The sequence below is a fragment of the Plectrocnemia conspersa genome, unplaced genomic scaffold (assembly GCF_051122295.1).
Source record: "Plectrocnemia conspersa isolate PC_06_02 unplaced genomic scaffold, ASM5112229v1 ptg000001l, whole genome shotgun sequence".
In the NCBI taxonomy this organism is placed as follows: domain Eukaryota; kingdom Metazoa; phylum Arthropoda; class Insecta; order Trichoptera; family Polycentropodidae; genus Plectrocnemia; species Plectrocnemia conspersa.
Genome location: NW_028277165.1, coordinates 18,036,993 through 18,048,509, shown reverse-complemented (window position 1 = coordinate 18,048,509; position 11,517 = coordinate 18,036,993). Strand labels below are relative to the sequence as shown.

The following is an 11,517-nucleotide window of genomic DNA, read 5'->3' as shown; positions in this document are numbered from 1 at the left end:
AAATCTACAAAAATAAATATAACATCAACTTGTCATGGATTATGACCTTCGGAGTATCGACTGAGAGGCGGCTCTGATATATTTATATACCCTTTTAATTATTTTTAATAATATATGTATATGAATCAACAAAAAATGTAATATTTTTGTATATGAATTAGTCCGGATCGAAGCATGTCGCGCAGGGTCGCGCATGCACGAGGTATTTATTATCTAACAAAGGCTGAAAACCCTGAAACGACTGAATGGTTTGGGAAAGATGTAAGGAATTGAGTCTGAGATGGCCGGATTCAGGCGGCGCTGGAACGCTTCCTTAAAGTCTGGCAAAATGAAACATGTCGTTAGTAATTAGTCGCTAAAACAATCGTTACGGACTTGATGATGATGATAATAATTGAAGATATGGTGCTAAATGTGCGTGAAGTGAAGCGGAACTAACAGCAGGGACAACTCTTCGAAATCGACTACTCTAGGCCCTCATACGTCACTGACAAGATGGAGCGTCCTAGTTCAGACTCGAAGATAAAGATCGACTTGGATATGTGGGATGTGAGTATTTTTTCTATCATAAATATATGATTAACTTAACATGAATATAATATATGTACATACATACAGTGATACAAGTTATCCTTGTACATACACTGTGGTCCATAAGGACCAGTTTGAGATAATCGACATCATATTATTAGAGAATACAAACAAGTTAATGTGAGGTCACGTGACTTTGTCTTTAGATTTATACATACTTCACATTTTAGTTATTATTATTACTACAAAGATATTTTCTTATTTAACAATACTTTAAAAATTATTATGTAATCAACTTTTTATTTTGTTACTCTTTGATACTCTTCGATTCGAGAGGCATAGAAAAATACTAAAGGAAAACTTTTTCAAATATTAAAATTTCCAAATAATGTTCTCATATATTACAATATTTTTTTTAAGTAATAATACCTATACTTATTAAACCATAATTCAGTTTATAGCATTATTGAGAGCTTATTGAAGTCTATACTCATTATCAAACATTTTACATTTATTTACACAAAAAAAAAACATTTCAAAATATTGAACATTAAATGATTATTATTTTGATTATTTTTGGTTCAGAATATATAAATATATAAATAAATATAAATAAATTTAATAAAAAAAATCATAAATGAGTTGTAAAAATACATATAACTACATGATAGGCGTTAGCATAATATATCACAATGAAGTCAACACAATGAACAACTACTAAGTAAGTAATGAGACTGAAATCAAATCAGTGCAATATATTATATTAATTGTACACTATTATCACAGCTCACAATCGACAACCTTGCTTAATTTTATTTGAATTATTTATCCTAAAGATTAAGAAAATCTAGAAAAATTCATATTTATATAATAAACATTATTATCGAACTCCCAGACACAATAAAATTGTAAAACACTAGGATCTATATGGGATTCGAACCTAAGTCTTTCAGGTATTAGTCACTGACTTATTCCACTAGTCTATCGTGACATGTTAACATTTGATATGTATCACAACTAAACTTATTTGTATTATTTTGATAAATGTAAAATAAGAGGCAATCGATAAAAAAACAATGGCGTCGTGGAATTATAAGCAAACGCTGGCTTCAGATCCTTTGTTTCTATTTTTCTATTTTTAATATAACTTTTCTTTTCAATGCATTTAATCCTTTGAGTAGTAAGGTAATTTAAACACATTTGTTAATTTATTAGTATACACCTGGTATTAGATATTTTACGTATTTTCCCATAATTATTACTATTGTTATTTATTTATTATTATTTTATATTGTATTTATAGACGCGCATAACTTAAAATGAAACATTTTTCGTTCAATTCTCTACTCCGTAAATCGTATCGCTTTGTATGAACGGTGTATAATACACGTAAACAAAGGAATATATTTAATTAATATAATAAAAATAAAAATTGAATTTGCTCCGATTAATTTTTAAACCTCCGCTAATGTATTCTTTTATTGTTGACCAATGAAAAATAAGCATTCAAATATAAAACAAGATGGCCGACATCAACGTGACAACAGCTTTAAATAATTATTATTTATAAATAAAATTTTGCTACGCGACAATAATTTTCATTAATTAGTCGTGCGCGTTGTTCCATTTGACTGACTATAAATAATCGGATTGAAAATCAACTAGGTGTGTTATAACCATTAAAATTAAATATATACATAACGTGTTGAGGATTAGAAGAATTCATAAGACAATCTTCGTAATGAAATCTTCAAATTTTGAATTCACGGCGACGCGACGGGCTGCGAGGCCGAAAAGTGAGTTTTTCTTTTTATAATACATAAACATTATCAATGCTTCCGATTTGATGCACATATACGTTAGATTTGACTGAACTACATAGCTATAATAATTGTAATAATTAATTTACTTGAGTATCAGTGTGTTATTTTTTTTATACAATAGAAAACAAAATTAATTCGTTATAAATGAATCTGTCCACGTACAGTTTGTATAATTATTGTTACATATAAGTTAAGTTCTCGTAGCCATGTCTGCCTCTGAAGAATCCAAACAGATTGGAATCTGTATTTTGATGTTGTAGCAGGACTAGGATTAACGTGAAGAGGGAAGCGGTTGCTTCATCGGTCTTCACCGTCTCGATAATCGGCATTACTTGGTTTGAAGTTCGAATCAACTCTTGTGTATTGTCGGAAACGAATTTTAAAAAAAAGTCATTTTATGCGCCGTTTATGTGCTTGTATACACTTTTCACTGTAACTGCCAATTACGAATATTTGAAAGTGGGTTGGTTATTATCTATCCGATTTATTAATATAATATTTTTTGTGTTGCGTGAGTGGCAAATTCCAACAACCTAGCAACTTGATATTTTATTTGCTACTTTTAGCTAATTCCATTTGAATTTATGACCGACACAAATAAGATGCACAATGGCACTTGTCGGACAAAGTCCTAGCAACTTTCCTCCTTGTCGTAAATAGGATTTGATTAATGACACTTTCAACGTTTTTTTCTCACGATAAAAATAAAACCTTTGGTCCTTTCCATGGTCTAGTCAATATGATATAGACTCCAGATAGTTTTTGTCGAGTATATTGTAACGCATTGGGCTAACGTCTGTTATATTACAATAAATATAAATAAAAAAAGGATGTGATTTACAAGGAATTATTTGAACATATTGTGTACGGTAAATCTTCGGATTTTTTTTTTGAAAAGGATTCGTTGCAGATAATTATTCATAAGGTGTTCACTGTTCTGACCAATGCTCGCTCGCTACCGCTCGCTCCCACCTAATCTGTCTAATAGTGATTCACCAAGAATTCGTTTTATGAAACAAATATTTTATATATAGCTCATTTAACTTGTCCTCAAAATAAAATTGCTAGAGTGCATAGACGTGTATCTACGCGTCTGCCACTGAGAGAAATGGGGGGACAGGTGAAGAGAAAGGGGAATGGGTAAGCTCCGCGAGAGAGAATGACGCGTTTAGACTGACTGAGGTAGCATAATGCTACCCTCTTTGCAACTACCATAGACCGTAAATATCTGTGAATTAAGCCAAAATTTGTCATCTCTTTTTTAAGAATAATGACTAATGAAATAAATATTAAAGTTAAAACTAGACGCGAGTAGAATAATATATATTTTAAAAATGGTTTCATATTTCACTAAAAATATTTACTAGTTTTTTTTAATATTATATAAATCTATAATACACAATTATTTAATTTTATTTGTGTATTAGTTATATGCATATATTCAGTAACATACTGTATAAAACACATTATATATTGCGCTGATTTTTAATGACCGGTTTTTATACATACAACAATATAATAGCGTGAAATTTAAAATTAAAATATAATAAAAAAATATAAATTTCATTGCTGATAAATATAGAAAAAACCCAAATTTTCCATCTCTCTTTCTCAATTATGAATATTGATGAAATGGACCGCTCCTGAACTGACTGTGTTAACTCAAATAGAGTATAATACAACTTTCAATATTATACATATACAGATATCAAAAAATGTGCATTTATGTGTCAAGGCTTGATATACTGCATAGTACTGCTAGCAGCTGTTTTGCACTACACACTCATAAATTTGCGCTTTACACTTGATAAAAATCATAATAATATTAAAAAAAAACCTTAAAAATACAATAAATAATATATATTATATATAGCCTAATTTATTTTACACAAGCTCGTCCATATACTAGCCAAAATATGAAAATTTTAGTTTCACTTTTGTATGTACATATGTATATCCGCAAATTTTTATAGTATTATATGCTGGGTATTTCAGCGTGTTAATACCTGGGTTCAAATTCCATATGGACCTTAATAAATATAATATTTTTATAATTTCTGAGAGTTTTACTAGTATAGTGAATATTATATAATTCTAATTCCTACCATTCATGACAGATTGAGTTTTCCTAGATTTTTCTAATTTTGAGGATGAGTATCATGGTAAATAATTGGAATAAAATCGAGCTAATTCGCGCATAGTGGGATACATTCCTTGTTAGCTGTAATAATAATTTATAATTAATAAAATTAATGTTACTGATTTACTGACTTTGATTTCAGTCCGATACTTAGTAGTAGTTGATTGTGTTTACTCCGCTATAACGCATTGGGCTAACGCCTATCATGTTGCAATTAAATAATTGCAATAAATTAATAAAATAAAAATATTGGAAAAATATTTTACTGCAACAATTATTAAAGTATGTTATATTAAATATTGACACTGATAATTAAGAATTTAAATTTATTTGTTTATTATATTTTTCAACCTGCGTGCGAGTAGCGCGAAATTTTATGCGTGAATTTACAGTATTTTATGAGTTACAAACTATATTAATTTTTAATCATGCATTTCGTCATATTTATTTTAAGCGTTGTAAACCTCAGTTGATTTTGTCAGTTATTTAAAATTAAATTTTAATTAAATATTTATAATAAAATTAACTTTTATTTGCATAATTTTTTAAATATTTTTTATGGTTGCGTATATGTGATTTGTAATTTTATTTTATTTTTAAATATAGGAATAAATTATTATAGTCATTAGTTAATTATGCGACTGTATTTTTTTTATTAAAATATTCTGAGTTTTTATTGTATATATGATATAATTCTAAACAAATTAAATTGCTATCACAATACAATATAACTAAGCTTATTTATTATTTCTTCAACAAGGAAATTTAATGTTCAGATTGTTAACAGTGAAGTCGTGCGGATTTAAAGTTAATTATCTTGGTACACATCTGTATACTCTATAAAAACACTTATAATGGTCTGGAATAATATTTCTTCACAGGTTACACTGCGAGGTACAAGAATATTTCGGAATAAAAAATCAGTACCATGTCGAGGTTGCAATTAATATTCTACGCTCCTCATATTTCTTTATCTTGCAAATTGCATCTTAATATAAAATAAGAGCCCTGTTGTCATTTTCAGACTCTTCATTGAATTACCATATAAATTGTGTCAAACGAATAATCGATCTTATGCTAATATATCGCTGTTGCAGGGCTACTACTACATTTACTATGGCTTCATCGTGTCCTATAGAACATCAAGTAGTTTGTCTCAATATACTATTAACTTTTCTAAGAAGCGATTGCATCTTGTTTTCACAGCGCAGATATATATAATTTATTACATCTATACATAGAAACCTAATAACATAGGATGAATGCAGAGATGCTTCTAGTCGGTCATTCAATAGGAGATCATTATAAATAACGATGTTTTCATTAGAAAATAAGATACATATCTTTAAGAAATAAATCAGTAGTGTAAATGTGAATGTAATTTATATTATTTTATTTGTTTTCAGACTGACAAAATGTCAGTAGCGAACTCCCAAGTGCCCTTGGATCCCGAAATCTGCTCGCAAAGGTCTGCGCCTTGTCCAGCAGAGCCTGACAGAGGAAATTGGACTGGTCGTTTTGATTTTTTACTCTCACTTTTGGGATATAGCGTCGGTTTGGGTAATGTATGGCGCTTCCCATACTTGTGCTACAATAACGGTGGTGGTAAGTAGAAAAAAAAAACACAAATCATGTTAAATTATGACGCATTATGTTGCTACAAATATAAATATGAATATCTCCGTATTTTTTATAATAACACTGCACAGTGATAAGGTCACATTTTTAAGATATGGTCGATTTTGTGTATTATAATTCACTGTGATAAAGTACTTCATGTATTTTGTTTTAAATTTAAAGTCAATATAGTCCAACAATTAAAACAGTGTGATTGCAAGATACAAGGAGCGTATAGTAAGTCAGTAACAACCATTAAGTTAACAGAAAGATTGAAGCGAGCTAGTATCCTGCTATTCTCACTTTGGTGAAGTCGGTGATTCGCTCACAGATGTAGATAAATTAAATAAAAATAAAAATAACGGAGCTATTCACATTTATTTTAGCATAGCATTATTTCTATACGTTATAATAAATATTATTATACAAAATGTCATTTTTAGGAGCGTTTTTAATACCATTCACCATAATGTTAATCATTGCTGGTCTTCCGCTGATGTTTATGGAATTATCCTTCGGACAATACGCTGCGCTGGGGCCCGTCGCCGTTTACAACAAATTCAGCCCCCTTTTCAAAGGACTCGGATACGGCATGGTCATTGTTTCGACGATAGTAATGCTGTATTACAATTTGATAATAGCGTGGACCATTTTCTACATGTTTGCATCGTTAACTGTCGAACTGCCGTGGCAGAATTGCGAGCAAAGTTGGAGTACACAGCGTAAATATAAAACTTACTTCAAGAAAATATGATACGATTGTTTTATTACAAATAACGTGTTTATATATTATAATCTATATAGACTGCTATTCTTATGAAAAAGCTGATACTTGCTTAGCAGCTAACGGTACTTTTTATCTAAGACAATGTTACAACCAAAGCTTCGCTGAAGCACATAATATTACCGAGCTAGCTGAACACGCAGTTCGAAGACCACCAGCTGAAGAATATTTCACGTATGTATCTAACATATACAATATATGTGATTTCGATATATATAAAAATAATATATCAAAATGCTTCTACACTAGGTATCACGTTCTCGGATTATCTGACGGTATTGAAGATACGGGTACTATTAAAATCAGTATGGCTTTGTGTTTATTGGGCGCATGGGCTATAGTGTTTCTTTGCTTGTGTAAAGGCGTTCAATCGTCTGGAAAAGTAAGTAAAAATTTTTCTGTATATTTTTTGTTTTTCTTTGCAGTATATTTATACATACATATACAATAAGACGTCTAAAACCAATATCAGACATATTTCATTTTTATTTATTATATATTAGGGCATATATATTAGAAACTAACCTAATGTGTAGCTATTGTTTATTGTGAACTTATATTTATAAATACATATGCTTATGAATAAATTACCAAAGTGACATCCTAGAAAAAAACAAACTATAAAGAATCGGTATTTTCCATGACCAATCTACGACCTCTAATTGGTTGTATTAATTTGTCTATTCTTTCTTGTTCTTTAGACACGTTTAAATTTAAGGCAACGTACACTATTAAAATATACATATTGATTTTAAAAGAATAGTCTCAATTATGATGATGTGATAATAATTTAGATACATTTATTTGAAATTTAGATTCATCGCACCAATTGACTTCTGCCTAATCTTCAAATGTCCATTTTCAGTGTTGTTGAACCCATTTTAATCTTCTTCTATTTTTGTCTGAAATCCTCGATTAATATAAATAACAGCTTTGAAGTCTCTGAATTTAAATAAAATTCCTTTTATCAAAATAAAAATTGCTAAGCAATAGTTTGATACTTCAGTCCGAATATTCCTTTACCGAATATATTTGCCCGTTTTCCAACTATTCGTTTTTCAAATTCGTTCATATTTGTAGTGGAATATTCTAAAAAAAATATTTGTGATGTTTAATCGGAATTAAAACTATTTAATAATCAGAAATTTCGAGCTCACAAAGTATAGAAAATTAAAAAGCAAAAAATAAACTATGATAATATTGATTTTATGCGTCAGAAAAATGTATTTGTTGACGTACATTTTTTTCTTAATTGATTGAATTTAAATTTTATACTTTTACATATTGTAGACCTTAATTAAATTAAATATAAAACATATACGTCAATTTAATATTAAGTATTAAATTAAAATATGTTTATCAACAGGTGGTATACTTTACTGCATTGTTTCCATATGTGGTATTGATTTTATTATTCGTCAGAGGAGTTACATTACCAGGTGCTTATGCCGGAATAATGTTCTATCTAACACCAGATTGGGCACAATTGGCAAACGCCCAGGTTACTTGATTTTCACTTTAGCTCTATTTTATAACAGTACACTGTATAACTATATTGTCATTTTAGGTATGGGGTGATGCAGCTGTGCAAATATTCTTTGCGCTGAGTCCCGCCTGGGGTGGTCTAATTACCCTTTCATCGTACAACAAATTTTCAAACAACTGTTATAAGTAAATTGTCAATGCGATATAATGCTGATTATATTTATAACATATTAATGATTCTTTTTATTTCAGGGACTCTTTGATCGTTGCCTTTTCGAACATAGCCACATCGTTTTTTGCCGGCTTGGTAATTTTTTCGGTGATTGGTTTTTTGGCACACGAACTAGACATCGACGTTGGTAGCGTGATTGATCATGGAGCTGGTTTAGCTTTCATTGTCTACCCTGAAGTAGTGACTCGTTTACCGGTATCTCCACTATGGTCACTATTATTCTTCGTGATGTTACTAACACTCGGACTGGACTCTCAAGTATGAATCATTTAATACATCGATTAACCGTGTAAATTGTCTAAACTAAAATGTATATTTTAGTTGCTCATTTATTTAAATTACATTTTAGTTTGCCCTAATGGAAACTGTTACCACTGCTATATTAGACAGATTTCCCGATCTCAGGGAGAAGAAGACTTGGGTAGTGCTCGGTGTCGCAATATTTGGATATTTCGGTGGACTGATATTTACAACAAATGTATTTTTACTAGCATCAGTGTAAAATTATATATTCAATATTATGTTTATATTTAAAATATTTTTAATTACAGAGTGGCATGTATTGGTTACAATTGATGGATAAGTATGCTGCAAATTGGTCTGTTCTATTAATTGCCATTGGAGAATGTATTCTAATTGCGTGGATATATGGAGCAGAACGATTCTTGCAGGATATACAAGATATGATTGGACCTCAGAGTAAACTATGGGTGTTCTTTTGGAGTTGGATGTGGAAGCTTGTTACTCCATCTGCACTTTTGGTATATATCATATTTTATTTATTAGCTTTTGTGAGGTTCTTAAGTACCCCATATATATACGAATATATTAATTTTTGAATTTCTTTTGTTTAAATGAATTTTGTTAAAATTTCGTGCTATTTTTTTTTTTAGTTCATACTCTTCTTCAATTGGGTCGAATATAAGCCTGCTTCATATGGACATTATGTTTATCCATTGTGGGCTGATGCAGTTGGATGGATAATCGGTGTTTTGCCGGTAGTTGTCATAATAATCATGGCAATCTGTCAATTGTGTAACGCACCCAGAAACATGCCGTTTTGTGAGGTAAATTATTTAATATTACACATACCATATATATGTCATATTCATTTTTTACGATTTAGAGAATACGTACGTTGATTAAACCAACGTCAGAATGGGGCACAGCATACAGGGGCGAAAGCTCAAGTCAATCAACGTTCGATGCCATTCAAAACACAATAGTGATGGTAAATGGAAGACCTCAAATTCGTGAAAACTGTTTGAGGCAATGCGGGACTTGAGATGAAGACCCGGCCCTAGATGCATCTGCTCAGGAGCCGGGATTTTATGAGGTAATTCTAAAAAGTATGTGTTATGTACTCATGTTTTATTATTGTTATTTTTTAAATTGTAGTTACTCGACACAGACACGTCAATTATACGGAACGTTGATAGTCCTGCTAGGAAGCCAGGTCCGAGCATTTTGAAATCATCTAAAGGTTCGTTTAAGCAAAAGAGTCAAGAGAGTTCATTGAAAAATATTAACGATCCAGCTACTCAACCACTTTTATTAAATGATTTCGACGTCAAAATTAAAACTGCACCATGCACCTCAATGAAGAAATTAAACGAAAGCGAACACAGTGAGAACTGTAGGCCGCTATTGGATAAAAGTCCTGAGCACGAAATGAAATATGATAATAATATTAATATAAATAAATGGAACGATAAAAGTAAAACTGAATTGAATATTGATAATGAAAATATTGGACAAACTGTATGCAATGATTTGGTCAAAGTCACGTCATCTTCTGACTTAAAATCCAAGAGTATTATAGCGTCTTTGGATGCATCACAAAAACTATTCAAAAGTTCTGTAAAAAATGATCCAAAAGAGATCATTCTTAAAGATCTCGTTAATACAAATTGTATTACAACAACAAAATTAAACCAAAGCAATGGGACTCAGAAGCAAACGATACAATCAAAAATTGATCATGAGCAATTGAAATCGCTCTCTAACAATAAAGGCCAGGATAATATTAAGGCTATTGAAGTCAAAAATTATCCATTAACCCCTAACGTTTCGATAAAAATGCCTGCAACAAAACCTAAAACGAATAATGGAGCGACAATATTCACAACAGCAAAGACTCCAGATAAAAAAATAGATGTGACCATACCATATCAATCGATATCATCGCCAATTGCGTCGTCGGCTGAGAAAAAAAATGTATTGCCATGTATTGCGGCAACTTCGTCACAATCTAAAAATTCTACCAACTATACGGAAACTAAACATTTATATCCAAAGACTACGGCTTCACTGGTGCCTTCAATCTCCCACAGTGTTTCAAGCAATACATCAATAGAAGTTCACGCAGAGAAACTCAAATCGGTTCAAAGCAATGAACCAAGTATATCGCAAAATCAAAAAATAACAATTAAAAAAGATTTTATAAGATCTGATCCGAAGACCAACATTAAAAAACCAGAATTGTCTACTCTCGTATGCAAAACGAGTATAGTGTCATCTCCTTATGAAAATAAAAACAGAGTCAAAACTGTAGACATTGAAAATAAATCTAGAGCTATGCCATCGTTTACGATAAACGAACCCAAAAAAACTGAAACGAGTCAAAAATCAATACCGATCGCCAAACACACAAGTGCTTCTACATCGAATGTTGTTAAAAATTCGCAACTAAAAGATAATAAAATAGATATCGGTAGTGTCAAGAATGGAAGCGTTTCTTCTTCATCGACAAATAACAGCACACCAATTAGTTTCATAGACGCAAGTTCAGCAAAAGTAACTCAGTCAAGTAAAGAGCCGTCGAAATCAATTTCGAGTATTACGCAAGCCAAAGTTTCAACAGTGAATAAGCCTTCAATTACAAAGTGAAACTTTAATTGAATTT

General features: G+C 30.7%; 1 protein-coding gene across 1 annotated transcript; it reads left to right on the top strand.

Annotated features, from left to right (window-relative positions):
- Nucleotides 1–361: 361 nt before the first annotated feature.
- On the top strand, nt 362–11,049 carry GlyT (Glycine transporter). Its single transcript, XM_088184879.1, has 13 exons — nt 362–549; nt 5,901–6,099; nt 6,555–6,833; nt 6,916–7,069; nt 7,145–7,277; nt 8,262–8,396; nt 8,463–8,566; nt 8,633–8,870; nt 8,962–9,090; nt 9,164–9,373; nt 9,506–9,679; nt 9,739–9,948; nt 10,011–11,049. The coding sequence occupies exons 1-12, from the start codon at nt 496–498 to the stop codon at nt 9,895–9,897; spliced, it is 1,968 nt and encodes a 655-aa protein (XP_088041005.1). The 5' UTR covers nt 362–495; the 3' UTR covers nt 9,898–9,948; nt 10,011–11,049.
- The last annotated feature ends 468 nt before the right edge of the window (nt 11,050–11,517 follow it).